General features: G+C 37.7%; 2 protein-coding genes across 7 annotated transcripts in view; one reads left to right on the top strand and one right to left on the bottom strand.

Annotated features, from left to right (window-relative positions):
• Window positions 1–12018: 12018 nt before the first annotated feature.
• SFR1 (SWI5 dependent homologous recombination repair protein 1) lies at window positions 12019–15639 on the top strand. Of its 6 annotated transcripts, none has more exons than XM_087932780.1 (4): window positions 12019–12120; window positions 13113–13225; window positions 13309–13713; window positions 14911–15639. In XM_087932780.1, the coding sequence occupies exons 2-4, from the start codon at window positions 13133–13135 to the stop codon at window positions 15100–15102; spliced, it is 690 nt and encodes a 229-aa protein (XP_087788906.1). In that variant the 5' UTR covers window positions 12019–12120; window positions 13113–13132; the 3' UTR covers window positions 15103–15639. The 6 variants fall into 6 exon arrangements, with proteins under 6 accessions (XP_087788906.1, XP_026560521.1, XP_026560515.1 ...); XM_026704736.2 differs by having other exon boundaries at window positions 12053–12120; window positions 13116–13225; XM_026704730.2 differs by having other exon boundaries at window positions 12060–12325.
• CFAP43 (cilia and flagella associated protein 43) overlaps window positions 13354–15641 on the bottom strand; it is a 66145-nt gene continuing 63857 nt past the window's right edge. Inside the window, exon 40 of the mRNA XM_087932779.1 lies at window positions 13354–13620. The gene's annotated coding sequence lies outside the window, so the exon portion shown is untranslated. The remainder of the gene's footprint in view (window positions 13621–15641) is intronic.

Below are 15641 nucleotides of genomic sequence, written 5' to 3'. Positions count from 1 at the left end.
GGTTTGAGCCCAGCTCCGTGAGACAGGGTGAGCTCCCACCCACTTGCTCCTGCCCACCCCTCAGTCCAAAAGCATGCAATATTGCAAGTAGATAAATGGGTATAATTTTCATGGGAATAATCTGGTTGCATTTGTGTGTGTGGAGAGCAGAAATCAATGCTGGACTTGGCTGGATGAAAGGCTACACAATATGAGGTGAGACAAGGCGAGACTGGCAAAGGAGCCCAGAAGAGCCAGCAACCCAAGCACTGTTACTCAACTAGTGTAAGCTAGTTTGCCCCATGTGCATCAAAGATAGTCATGCAAGCACCAAACAGATGAATTAGCAATTTACACTGTCAGGACTACATTGTATCTAACATTTCCTTGACATTGTTTGCCATATGCTAAATAAACAAACAATACAATTTAATTTTTTGTTATTTGCTTTCCTTTATGAATCATGATAATAGTAATTTTAGGGAACATGGGTTGAGGTGGGTTAAAATCAGATTTCTTAGAGGTGTTAAACTGCCATGGATGATTCCACAAAGACACTCTTATCCAATCCCCACCCCCCACCCCCCCACCCCCCCAAAAATTAAGATGAATGCAATGATTTCAAATAATGATCTTAGTACTGGAAGTCTAAAGATATAAAATAAGATCTAGATTAATTTTTGTATCTATTACATATCTAAGCCAAACAATATCTGATTGACAGTATAAGTTGCAGAGCGAAGGTATTTCAACATACAAGACATGTATCAATCATTTTATTTCATACTTGTCTGGATGTACATAGAGTCAAAAGGTTTGTTTTTAAAAAATGTAGGTATCTGTGTGGACTTTAGTGTTAGAAGCAGGACATATAAGTGAAACAAATATTAGAAATCACTAAAATTGCAGTTTTTATATCACTACTATTTTCTATTACTATTTTTTTCCTTCTCTTTAATAATAATCAGAAGTTATGGGTAGCAACTATGGAGAAATTATTCTCATGTGCTGTAAAATGTGAGTCAAAAGCCAGCAATCCATGGGCCACAGCTGGCAATTATACAAATCAGTGTTTCTTAATTATAGCAATTTAAAGATCTATGGACTTCAGTTCCCAGTTATCTCCTAGCCAGCACAATCAACCTCAAGGCCACCAGGTACCACACACAAAAGGTTTGCTGTTTTTTGGGAAGGGCAGAAAGAAGAAACAAATGTCTGAACCATGACTACTATAAAAAACACAAAGGACCTCACATTAGCAATTGCCAATCAACTATTTTGCTGACTGGATTATTGTTTGTGATAAAAATTCTCATCCGGCTGAATTACAACAAAATCTATTTATTCCAGAGTTAAAATATTAGTTCTCTAATGTGGGTTTAACAGATATTCTTAGTTCAGAATTATCAATGGTAAATATTGCAAAAGAAAAGGATTTATTTATTTAAACTGCACCTCTCTGTACTTTGTGAAGATTGGTGAGTAAGAAACCGGATAGGTGTTTCTTGACAATTGCTTAGTATGCTATTTTATGAATCACTCTGCCTACAGTATTTCATTTTAAACTTCAAGTTGTACCCCCACCCCCACCCCTGGGGAAGAAGCACCTTAAATGGAAAAATAAAATATTGTTGGTGTGATGATTCAGGGCTCAAAGAAATGGTAGCACCCATCTTTTAGAACCCATCTTTTGGCAGAGTTTATAGAAAGGTACGTATTCTAGAAACCAGTGGTTCCCAACCTTTGGAGCTTGGCAGCCTGGCTGTGTGGGGGGAGAGGGGAACCAGGCCATGAAAACAGTGGACTGGCACTCATGTGCATGCATGCAGCTCCATTTGCACAAGAGATGGGCTGACATGCATACACATGTACTCTAGCCTGCCGCTTGTGTGAGTGGAGCTTTGCATTTGGTGCTTGCCAGCCTGCTGCTTGCGCAAGTGGAGCTGCATGCATGCATTCCTGTCAGCCCGCCTCTCATATAGCCTGGTTTCCCCAACCAGGGAGAAACTCATGCACTCACAAACTGGGTTGCAGTTATGTACTTATTGTAATATATATCAATTTAGTTTTTCATGTATGTATATTAATTCACTTTGATTTTTTTTATTTCCCCCCAGTTTTTCTATGTAACACCACTATTTGTTGTTACCTCACCCACTATGGCACACAACCTGCTTGCCTATTCTCCATAACATCTGCCTGGGTGATTCAGTTCTGCTAGATCAGTGCGGTCCAGGTATCTTCAATTAAACAATGTCATTTCTTAAGGCCCCAGAAGTGTGCCTTCTCTGTAGCAGCACCTGCCCTTTGGAATGAGATTGCCTCAACTCCCGAGATCTGGACGGCCCCTACTCCGCTCTTATTTAGAAGAGCAGTGAAGGGATTTTTTTTATTGATTTTATTGTAATTTCTTTCTGGCTTAATAAAACTTATTATTACATATATTGTTTTATATTCTGACTTATTATTTTTTGCCATTGATACATTATGGTAATAAAATAAAAATGTTTAAATGCATTCAGATTTGCCTACAAAAAAGAAATAAAGCAGCTGTTCTCTTTCCTTCCTTAGGCTATCAATTCTATTTTGCAACTGTTTTCATCAATATAAAATTCTTTTTGTGGGACAAACTTATGTGCCACAATTACGTAGCGATATCCCATAAGACTATATTTAAAAGAAAAAAAAGCTTTTCCAGCCACTCACTTCACTCATGAAAACTATCCTTTCCATCTTTATTGGCCCCTGAACTTCAGGGGAAGAGTTTGGAAAACAAAATGCTGAGGGAAAGATTTCAGTTTTCCTGACCTCAAACTGTAGCCTGCACCAAAAATCAAGTCCAGCACACTTATTTTAATGTAAACAAAACAACAACAAAACATAAGACCAATTGCACAGTACTAAATATAACTCATTTATTAAACTCCTACATCAAGGGTGTCAAACTCAAGGCCATTGGGCCGCATCCAGCCAGTGGGATGCTTAGATCTGGCCCACGGGGCCACTCTGGAAACAAGCTCTGTTTTTGCTGGCAGAGGGTTGCAGGAGGCAGCCAGAAATGGAGCCTGTTTTTGCTGGCAGAGCACTTGGGCTGCTACCGCTGTGGTAGTATTCGACCGGTTTTGCCTGGTTCTGGAGAGCCGGTAGGAGCGATGAGCAGAGGAAACCAAACCAGTTCTCTCTGCTGCTCTGTTGGCTCTGCTGTTGGGCCCACCCCCCCTGCCCAGACTCCCATACTCACCTTTACCCACTGAATTTGAAGCACAGCTGCTTTGTGCAACACAGAAGAGTGCTGCATGGCAGCTGCTGAAGCAACCGGGTTCATGCAGGCTTACAGGAGGTGAGTTAGAACACCTCTGTGCCTGCGCAAAGTGCGTGATTGGCACGTGCATGCACGCAAAGTGCACCCACCAAGCCACGCCCACTGAACCGGTGGCAACAATATTTGAATCCCACCACTGCGCTACAGGGACCCCCAACACAAGTGACATCAAGCTGGCCATACCCACCCTGGCCACACCCACCCCGCCCCCCTGAGGTCAAACACAACCCTGATGTGACCCACAATTAAATCAAGTTTGACACCCCTATCATAAAACAAATATAGCCCCAAGATGCAGTGAAAGTACCTTGTAAATTTTCATCTAAATGTTGATACAAAATACCGGTATGTAAAAGGATTCCTTCTCTACTCTTTGCCACTTTTGAAAGACATTGTGATTCTCCCCTGCAAAATAGGTGGATCATATCATCCAATATGTAGCTTCTGTTTTGACCTTTATACCCTTCAGTGCACTGATTTTTGGTAGCCTGCAGGCTGGATTCATCCCTCAGACAATTATGCTTGACTTCCATCCAAGTACACTTATTAAGAGTACCATGGACTGCAAGAAGAAAGCATCACTCACTCCTAAGCTAATTAAAGGCTCACTGAAACTTTGAGGTGAGGATCAGCAAGAAGAACCTTACTTATTGCAGACATGTGATGCAAATGATGGACTAAAAGAAATAATTATGCAAGGTTTAAGGGAGAAAATGATAGCTAGATAGAAATTCCATGTTTTTGAAAGAGCTTTCAATTAGTAAAAACAGGTAAAATTGCAAGCATTTATCCATACGGAAGTTGAACCAGATTCAGTGGCATTCACTAACCCATTCAAGTGACTTAAAATAACCCATTTGGTTCTCTGTTTCTTAGTACATACTGTTTCTTAGATTCATTTTGAAAGAGCGAACATGATTTAGATGCTGAATTATGATACAAAACTGCAGGAGACACATGTAGAACACTATATCGGTTCTGTCTTTCCTTTCATGAATCTTTTTCGATAAGAGAAGAAATTGTTGCAAAAGAAAAATAGTCTCATCTGAATTCTGCATAATTTTTTTTTGAACAAGGAAGGGTGAATACAATGAAATAGGTAATTTCATCTGGAAATGTTCTTCTCCCCCCAGACTCTTGAGGTTATGGTTTTGGCGTTTGCTAAGTTAAGGAAGGCTGCTTCTGTGTGACCTCCCACTACCTGAACGTGCGTGAATTGCACATGTGAAAGTCTTGTTGCTACATGATGCTGTACAGAGAAGTTAACTGCCTTAGGAGGGGGCTGCCATTGTAGGGTACATGACTGATACATGAAGAAGGGTGCGGCCTCTGAGAAGAGACAAGCTGAACATGCCTGTTCAAGCTGCGATTTCTTACAATGACTCTGGTGGGGGATACAGATAATACAGACCACACATCTGCTTGGATACCTGAAAATGCACTCCAATACCTCACTATGCAATGTCTGTATCCAATTATACATAGACCCTCCCCTCATGCAATATGGACTTAGAACAGACAACATAACTGGTTTGCTGACGCACTGGGCTGATTTATAGCAGTTGAAAAAAGAAAATTCAGTGATGGCTAGAACTGAATCCAACGGCATATTTTCCTGTTCTCAAAGATTACCATAAAGCAAAATTTTACAACTTTACAACTTCAGGTAGTCCTTGACTTACAACAGTTCACTTAGTGGCCGTTCAAAGTTACAACAGCACTGAAAACAGTGACATGACTATTTTTTTCATGCTTATGACCATTGCAGCATTCCCATGGTCACATGATTTGCATTTGGATACTTGACAACTGACTCATATTTATGACAATTGCAGCATTCCAGGGTCATATTTTGTGACCTTCTGACAAGCAAAGTCAATGGGGAAACCAGATTCACTTAATAACCATCCGTGTTACTAATTTAACAATGATTCAGTGATTCACTTAACAAATATGGCAAAAAAGTTGTAAAATGGGGCAAAACTCACTTAACAAATTTCTCACTTAGCAGCACAAATTTTGGGCTCAATTGTGGTCATAAGTTGAGGACTACCTGTATGCAACAGCACCTCATGATGTATGACTGATACAAAGGATACAGGTCTGATTTATAACCTGACAGATTTATGCAAAATCTAAAAATCTCACCTTAAGCAAACTATAGCCGTTGATAACATGATTGGAATTCTTTATTCATCTGTTGAGTCAGAAAAGTATTGAATTCCCAGCCTTCTTTAACATCACATGGAACAAAATGTGCACTGGATGATGAACAAGATTCTTTGTAACCCAGGCATGTATTTTGCTATACAAAATCTAAATGGAATCTAGCATCATTAAAAAAAGCAATTCCCTTCAAAGTTCATATATTCCAGTTTATGTGATAGCAGAAAATGTTCAGACTTATCTAAACAACTTAATATTTTAATTAATATTGGTTCATATAAATGTTAGTAGCTCCCACTTACCTATATAACTGTCTCGACTGAATGTCAAGGCTGATTATACTACAGAAAAAAAATTATAGTCATTTAAGTTATTATTTATAAAACTATTTTGAACACTAAAGGAAAATTCTAAACACAAATTATATTTTTGAATACCAAATTACTATTCAGTAGTTTAAAGCTAATAGGTTAATGTTTGGCTGCTAATGCACAGTTAGAACTAGACGTCTTTGAAGAAATTACATGCAGAAGGTTGGAAGAGTCAGGGATTTAGATTTCCTCAATTTCATTATGTACCAGGGCTGACTAACATCATTTTGTTGGGTGATTATTTTGTTTTAAGGGGCTTGCAATTTTCCTGCTGGCTCTTGCCTGCTACTGTTACATCTGTTTTTCCTGGGGCATAGAACTTTTTTCTGCCAAGTATAGACTTGCAAAACTGGCAATCCTTTATCAAAAGGTACATTCCAGAGGCATAAAATATTACCAACAAATTCACATGGGGAGGAATCTACAAATGCCATTTAACACAAGATGGGACATGAAATGAAAATGCCAACACACTCCTCTTATTGTGCCTGCCTCTCTCATGTCAATAGAATGTTTTGTCTCATACAATACAGTCATAAACATGCCTATTCAAGGACAATTATATGGTTTATTCTCAATCCCACAGCCTTCCTTGATCTGGCACCCACCATAAGTGTAAGATTTCAACTTTAGCATTCCATAGCGGTAGACTGATTGCTGATTATTTTGGGAGTTGAACATTACATAGTAGGAAGACTTGTATATTGATAAGACATATATTTACTATTTCTACAAAAGAAATAACAGCGCCCAAATGTACTCTTGCACAAGAGAAACAAAGTGATATTTATTCAAAATGTTAAACTTACAATCTGTATTATCCAAAGTTACTATAGTCAGGGTTCATTGCAATTCCGTAATTTGACAGAATCCATAAAAACCTTTATTGAACATATTCTGATCATATACCAATTAAAATGATCTAATACGATATGATTATACATATGCACTACATTGTCCAGCAATAGAAAATTTAGGTACTGCCATTCAAATTCTTATATCTGATGTTCAGTTTGCATGTTAACAGAAAAATATATCCTCTCCTTCCCTGATATCTGATGAACTGTCAGTGATCTTCTTTTAAAAAAATCTAAGTAAGGGGTGCCAACCCTTACTTAAATTTTTGGAAGAAGATCACTGAAAATGACATGAGATGTAGCAATTTGAACTGCCTAAACTCTAGCATGGCCATTACACTTACCTTTCATGAGAAAAAAAGGGAAGAATGGATTTAGATAATTAAAAACTATTTTCTAGTGGGAATATGTATGCAATTTATTGTCCTACCTGAAGCTTCTTGCTGCTCAAATTTTACAGACAATTAAAAGAAGCTGCTAACCATGAAAATAAGTGAAAATAAGAAAGATTAACCCAAGAAACTTCTTCAGAGCTTCTTCAAAACAGATCTGATGGAAGTTTCTTGGATGAAAAGCAAAACATCTTAAAAAAAAATCAGAAAATCCTGTTGCCTCTCGAAAAAGTACCTTAGGGACAACCATGACCTGGATAACTGAGAATCTCCATAGATAACAAAGACTAACATAATTATTTCCCCTTTATGTCAAATCAACATTAATTAACAGATTTCTGGAGTAGGAAGGAAATAGGGACTTCAGATTGCACAGTCTCACGGGACTATTATTTTTAATAATAAAACAACAGCAAACTTCACACTAACAATTTCAGCCACTGGCTTCAATGGTCACTAATTACTCTTATGTTAAGAAACTTAATATATTCCATCACCTAAAACCTGGAATTCCATTCAATTGCAGGACTCAGGGCTGCCAAATTTCATTCTGGGACAGCTGAATTGCATGATGTTTGGTTTCAATTATTGCTTTGACTTGGAATCTGGCAATATTACAACCTTTTAAAACTTGTACCTGTAGATACAAGACAGTGTTTTTCTAGAGAAGGGCAAGTTGTGCCAAGTTCTAGCACAGCTTACTGAAATTACCAGCAAGCAGGGTATTTTCTCTCCTTTTGACTTTGCAGGAGCTTCCTTAACATCACAAAGCAAAACAACTCTTACTCTTTGGAACATTACATGTGGAGAAGGATCAAATTCCTAACAGCCTCTAGTTGTGGTCTGTTATACTGAAAGCAAAACCAGGCTAATAGTAGCTCAATTAAAGGGCTGTGAGCCATAATTTCTTTTTTTAAAAACAAATTTTATTGATTTTCAAAAACAAGCACAAACAAAACATAAAACATAAAACATCTTTTTTGAAAGCAGCTTGATCCCGGGTTACATCTCTTCATACAGACACAAATTCAAATTCATGCTCATTTTATATACCATTCCATATCTTATTGCCATTCTGCATTTTCTATATAGCTTCTCCGCTCTTTTAACTTTCTTAGTTTTATTTTATTTATCTCATCTCAGTTCAAATCATTATACTTATATTCTTTGTCTGTCCTGTTTCCAGCTATCTATTATCTTTTCTCATTAAACAAAATTTCTCCTGTAATCACTGATTGGAGTATGACGCTTTTATCTCTTTCTCCTAAATTTATAACACTTTAGTATAATACATAACTTCCATTTGGATTCTGCTTAGTACATTCTAAAGTTACACACTATATTTTAAAAAGAGAAAAAAATTATAAATATATAATATAATTAAAACAACAATCCATACCCATTCAAATCTATCATTAATATTAATATTCATTTAAATCTTAAACATTTTACACATTACTTTTCAAATAAGCATCATACTTCTATGGGAACACTTATAAACTTTCCATAATTATTTTCCCCCTACTTCACTTGTACTTTAAAACACTGTGTCATTAAAATGTTCCCATTCCTTCTTAATTCAATTCTCTCATTTATTTCATTTCCTTTCTTTTGTTCACAAAAGTTTCACTGAATTACACTGAATATTTCCCACTTTTTAATCACATGTTGTTTCCATTTTTCTAACATTATTTCTAATACAAATATAACAATACAATCTTATGTACCTTTGCAGAATCACTTTTTCAGTTAAGATTTTACCCATTATCTCTAAATAAGTCCTGTTTCTTTACATCTTGCTCCACACCTTTGAAGTTTCTCTTCCCTTCCTTCCTCCCTTGCTTCTTCTCTCTGCCCTTTTTACCCCCTTGTCTCTCCACCTCCATTTCCCTCTTCTGTATTCCCCCTTTCTGTTGCTTTCTAACATTATATCCACTTTTCACCTTATTTTTCCCTTTTTTGGTTGTTTTTTTAGATCTTAAAGTCTCCATTTTCTTTCCCTCCTTTCCCCTTTCTTCCCCAAGTAAAGTTACTTGTTCATTAAAGATGGCTTCTTCTTTGTCCCAATCCTCTTGTTGCACAGTTCGTTCTTGTAGTTTCTTGTAGGTACAGATCGCCATTTCTAAGAATTGAAAAAGAGAGCTAAGAGAGTCCTTCCCTTCTTGTTCCTCTTCTTTGTATTTTTTAAATTCCATTTTCAGTTCATCCACAAGTGATGCCACTGTAAAAAATTTTTTTCAAACAACCACCCAAGTGTTTTTAGTCATTCAAATATAATTTCCAAAAAGTTCCCAAGTCCCCAAGCAATCCAGATACAAACAAGCTGTTTCTTTTGACACTTTCTTCTTTTTTCACTTTCTCTTCCTGGGGTTACTGTTTAGTTACAAAATTCCAGTTAAAATGTATCTTTTAGAAGTCTTGTTAGGATTTAAACAGGTTCTTTTAAATTCTAGGCAGTCTCCTCCTTCCGAATCCTACTCTTATTCTTTTCCTCTCCCTTCCCACTTACAGCAGGAAAAAAAGTTTTTTTTTAGTGTTCAGAAATCCTTATTATCCTCTTGACATTTAATTATCCAGTTTAATTACCTATTGATGCCAAAGCGGGTTTTTCCAATTTCTCATTCATGTCTGTTCGCTGTCAATGTTAGGAAGGAGAATGAAAAAAAACTTTCCCTTTTCACTTTCATTCGCTGCTTCCGAATCTTCCTTGGGAACGATGTATCTTTTTTAAAAATTTAAATTCTAGGATACTTTGGTTGTTGCTTCTTATCCCGGTCAGCCAAAACTTTCACTTCTTAACTTCCTCCTGCACTTTCTTTTCCGGCTGAGTGCTTCTTTGAGGCAGCCATTTCTGACTGCTGCTCTTATCGCCTTCAGAAAAGGGAGTTTAGCCAGCTGAGGAGAGGTGCAGCTCCCCTCGACCCTGCCAGGTCTCCCCTATCTTCACCACCTCTACGGGGTGGCTTAGCCCCGAAGCCGGCTGGCTCGGGGCACTCCAGCGGCGAGCGCAGGCAGAAACCGTGCACGATCGCGGATTCCTGCCTGCCGCCGAAGCGCTGCAAACCGGAGCCATAATTTCTTATATCAGGATATCAATCTTATATCTTCTAAGATAAACAGTTTTGCAAACACACACACACACACACACACACACAAACACACACACACATATATATTCTTAAGTTTTCGCGGGTACTTACATGCATGGTATTCAGCTTTGTTCGGGTATTTTCCCATGTCATTATAGTTGTGCTTTTAGAGTTGTAGCAACGTTTTGTCTGAATCTCATCTGCCATCATCAGGCTTCTGTAATATGTTCATCTGATGAACACAATACAGAAGCCTGATGATGGCAGATGAGATTCTGCCGAAACGTTGCTACAACTTTAAAAGCACAACCACAATGACGGAAAATACCCAAACAAAGCTGAATACCACACACACACACACACACACACACACACACACACACACACATATAGGGATGTAGAAGGACTAATTTTAGATGGTAAATATTGCATTTATCCAAATGAAAGACTATTTTGAATTTAAAACAGCCACTCATTTGGAAGAAATTATGCCAAGCAAAAGGACTATAACACGAAAGTTCTATATGCTTTTGAGCTCTTTTGCCATCTATCTGAGGACTGCCAATATCCATTGAATTCAGTCCTGGAAATTTCTCTTCCAGTAAATATTTCTGTTTTATAGATTTACAATGCATATTATCCTTATATAGATACCTACATGATATAGATATGCATACATGCACACTAAGCAGAGGTGGTATTCACCAGTTCAAAGTTCTGGAGAACCAGTAGCAGAAATTTTGAGAACTGGTAAATACCTCTGGTTGGCCCTGTCCCCATCTATTCTCTGCCTCCTTAGTCCCAACTGATCAGAGTCCCAGCTGATCAGCTGGGTCTTCTTTTGTTGCCCTGCATAGGAGAATGAAGCTGGAAAACAGGTTAGTGGGGTGGGGAGGGAATGGGGATTTTGCAGTATATCCTTCCCCTGGAGTGAGGTGAAAATGGGGATTTTATATCCTTCCCCTGCCTTCCCACCAATCTATGACACAATCCATGCCCACAGAACCAGTAGTAATTTTTTTTTAATACAACCACTGTCACTAAGGCTACAAAAAGAAGCGCAAGGGGGGAGGGAACAAGAACTTCAAATGTTATTTGAATAAATAATTATCTTTTAAACTTAACTGCCTGTAAAATAAGGCATTCAATTTGTAATATGTATGCTTGCATAAACTTCTCTCAAGACAAAACTTTAGTGGACATACACTGAGCTCAGAAAACATATATCCAAACATGCATATTTTGTAATAAGTCCCAATGCATTCCACAGTTCCTGTTTCCAAGTAAATATGCACTGGTTGCAGGGGTGGGATTCAACCGGTGTTACTGCCAGTTCGGTGACTATGTTTTGCAGGTGCCTGTAAAAAAACACATCAGCTGTGAGCTGCGCGCTGGTGCGCAGTGTTTGAAAAGCCTCTTTTTTCCTGGTTTTTCAACCTCAGCTGTGCCACGCAAATGAGGTGACTTTATTCAGTTCGAGCGCACCTAGAATCCTAAAGCAGAGGTCTCCAACCTTGGCAACTTTAAGACTTGTGGACTTCAACTCCCAGAATTCCTCAGCCAGCTTTCCTGGAATTCTGGGAGTTGAAGTCCACAAGTCTTAAAGTTGCCAAGGTTGGAGATCCCTGTTCTAAAGAGTTGCATTAAACCAACCAAGTTTTTCAAACTTTGCAGCTTTAAAGTGTATTGAACTTCAAGTTCCAAAATGCTGGCTGCGGAATTCTGGGGGTCCACGCAGCTTAATAATGGCCGAGTTTGAAAAACGCTGCGTGTTAAACCCAACGCGGTGTAGGAGACGTCAAGCCCGCCCTCTCCCCTTTCACCGCCAGTGTCCCGTCTGAATTCCTCGGTTCCTCTTTGATTCGCTCCTCCCGCCCCTCTTTCCCCGCCGCGCAGCTGAGACCGTGACGCAACAGGCCGCGCAGAGAGGTTACGTCTTGCCGGGTGCGTTTTAACACGCTTCCGCTTGAGCGGGTATCTCAAAACATGTCTGTGTGCGTGTACGAATGGCCAGGTTTTGGACTGTGTTTTGTTTCTGAGGTAATTTAGTGCGAGGCGAAGTGATTGCGCTGTTAAAGAAGATGGGGCGGAGCCAGCGTCCTTTTCAGTTCCTCTGAAGATACATTTCTTTTCCTCCCCAGACCGAAAGGTACTTGGAGTGATAGCTCAATGCTCAGAAAGGTGGGAAGGATAAGAGACCTGTAAAGCTAATAGGGAAAAGCCGTCCTGGGAAAGGCAGGTCACATCCTCTCCCATCTCCTCATGGGCTTACTAGTTCTCGGCTCCCATGCAGCTATTATAGGAGACATTAACAAGGGCAGATGTTGTCAACTACATGCTCAAGTAAAATAGGTGACTATTTCAGCTCACATTTCGGTTTCACTACTTGAATCCTGCAGAATCAGTGGTGTATTAACCATTAAGCAGACTAAGCACGTGCTTAGGGCATCAGTCCCAAAGAGGGCACCACAAAAACTTTTATGTAGCCTACGTTTGGCTTTGTTTGTACAGTATGTACAAAGGAGGGGGGCACCAAGATTTGTCAGTGCTTAGGGCACCAGTGAGCCTTAATCCTCCACTGTGCAGAATAGATAATTCTGCTTCAACAGAAGCTTAGTTAAAATTTGTGAAAGAAGCTTTATCGTTAAGAGTATAGTCTTTCACATGCAAATTGCAAATTTTGTGTGTGTGTATACACACATACATACCCAAGGAGATTTGTCTAGGAGTATTAAAGACTTGTGGCTTTAGCTATTCTAGCAACAAATGTACAAGTTGCTAGCTTATGATTTAGATTGTTCGTGAGATCAATTAACCAGGATTCCTACTTCAGTACTGTAAGACTCCAGAATTCAAGCAATATTGAATAAGATGATTTTAAACCGATAAATGGAAATTGCTATCTTAACCTTGAAGTATTCTATCTATCTTTCAAGCAGGTTAGTCAATTCTCAAAATGGGGACCCCTATATTGAACAAACCTAGATCGTTATCCTGCACTCCAGAGAATTGTGAGAATTCTGTTCAAAGCAGCAGCTTAGGGAAACAGGTAATAAATATACCAAGAAATGTATTTAATATGTTTATATGTTTATGTGATTAAAAAGCAGTTCTTAATTACTTTTATATTAGTTAATGAGTACAACTCTACGAGAACGGTTGAAGAAAACAAGAAGATCTTTTCATTCAAATTTTATTGTTGCCAAACAACTTAAAATAGATGATGAAAACAATAGTAATCCAAAGGAGAAAACTTTATCTAAGGAAGAACCATGTTCTGTATCACATGCTGAGGATAAGTGCTTGGAAAAAGTTCCTGATGAAACTATATGTTCAAAGAGTTCTGCAGAAGACAGATCACTCTCTGAATACAATGGATATAATAACTCTACACACAATTCTTCAGAAATTAATTTGTTGGGCAGAGACTGTAAACAATGGGAGCTGTTGGAGAAAAAGATGACACTAATGAAGCAACTTCAGGAAAAAGAAGACATTCTTCGAAGACTTAAATTGGTCAAACTATATAGAACAAAGGTAAGTAAAGTAAATATTAAAACTTCAGAAAGTTTAAAATAAATTTAAATATATTAAAAACAAATCACGTTGATAAGGTTGTTTTTCAACACTTTTGTAATGCTATTGTATTCCCAAATACTAACCAATCTTAGCATGTCATCAAGCCAATTTCTGTTCCAGTTCATTCTTGCATAATATACTTGCTTCCATCTATTCTAGAGCTAAATAAGTCTTTAACTGTAATGGAAATTGACCATTTCCTTCATAAGATACTATTTCTTGCAAATATGTAGAGTGCTCTCTATTTTTAATTTAAAGCTGAAAAGATTTATTTTTATGTAATAATTCTTATGATTATATTATCTTATGATTCTTGATGAACGTATTTTATTTTTTCTTTATGTACACTGAGAGTATATGCACCAAAGACAAATTCATTGTATGTCCAATCACACTTGGCCATTAAACAGTTCTATCTATTCTGTTCTATATAAATTATACTTGTACTCAATGTCTTTGACCCATTCTTGTCTGTTTGCATACATTAAAATTATGATCTTTCTTTGCAGAAGTCATAGCCATTGTTTAAACTCTGCTAATATTTATGTACTTATACAAATAAATTTATAATTCTACACTTAAGTAAGTTAAGATATATTGTAGGCAACAAAATTTCATTTTAAAATATGCTAATTAGTGTACATTCAAAGTTTGTCTAATAAGATTTTTAAAATAGTTTTGGTATATGATATTTTGTTCTTTCAAGTGGAAAATACATTACAAACAAGGGGCAGAGAGAAAATCCTGATATTTATACTTCTAATTCTGTGAATTTCTGTACTCTATTGCAGGGGTTTCTAACCCCTGGGCTGTGGCCCACTACCAGGCCATGGCCTATTCAGAATTGGGTCGTGCGAGTGACTGGCTGGAGCACATGAATGCGCACATGCAGCTCGACTTGCACAAGTGGTAGGCTGGCGGGCACTCACGTATGTGCATGCCAATCTGCCACTCCCACTAGTTGTGCTTAGCGTATGTGCGCCAGCCCACCACTTCCACAAGGCCCACACAGCCTAGTTCCCCTCTCACCCTGCAGCCAGGCCAAGCCACAAAGGTTGGGAACAGCTGCTCTATTGGAACCTTTGTCTAGGTTATCCATTTCAGCTATTTCAACACATTACTCCAGAAGTATTGCTTTTTTCTATTTCCCTACAGAATAACCCAGAAGAGTTACAGTTTCTGATATCAAAATGGAGAAAGGGTTCCCAAGCAATTCTATATGAGCTGCAATCAGCCTTATCTACTGATAACAAGAAATTAAGTCTGACTCAACTGATTGACAATTTTGGATTAGATGACAAACTCTTACATTATATCCGAACAGATGAAGATTTTACAGATCCATAAACATTAGTGTTTTATTTCAGTCTTAAAAATATATAAAAAAATGACTATTTTCAAGAATTGAATTTAAGTTCTGAACTGTATGACTAGATTATTATAAGGACCTGCTACTTTCGTTTTTAGTCCACCCTCTGTATTTGAATCCTGATCATCTACCCCTCCGTATTTAATACATTAAACTCCAAGAGTCTGCTGTTATGCCCCTTCTCATTTGTTCTTAACTCAGTCTCTCTTCAAATTGCAATCTTTCAGTCAATTTCTTTTGCCAAGTTGCTTTAGGACAATTCTCCATTCACAAGGATATATTTTTGTTTCTTTATGAGTTTTTAATTCCACTGCGCATCTTTTGGTTTTGTAAAAGTGGAATATCTAAATATACCAGTTTTAGTATGACAAGAGTAATCTGTTACAATACAAACTGGTAAATTTATTTAAATGCATTGTGAATATAAATATGTTGAAGTGATCAAAATGAATTATGACACAATATTTATAAAGCTATCTTAATGTAATAAAGAATAAAGTTGAAAGAGAAAAAAACT

Source organism: Pseudonaja textilis, chromosome 4, assembly GCF_049901715.1.
Source record: "Pseudonaja textilis isolate UNSWEBS1 chromosome 4, rPseTex1.2, whole genome shotgun sequence".
NCBI classification, from domain to species: Eukaryota; Metazoa; Chordata; class Lepidosauria; order Squamata; family Elapidae; genus Pseudonaja; species Pseudonaja textilis.
Note: the sequence above shows the minus strand (reverse complement) of the source record. Positions and strands in the feature narration are given on the sequence as shown.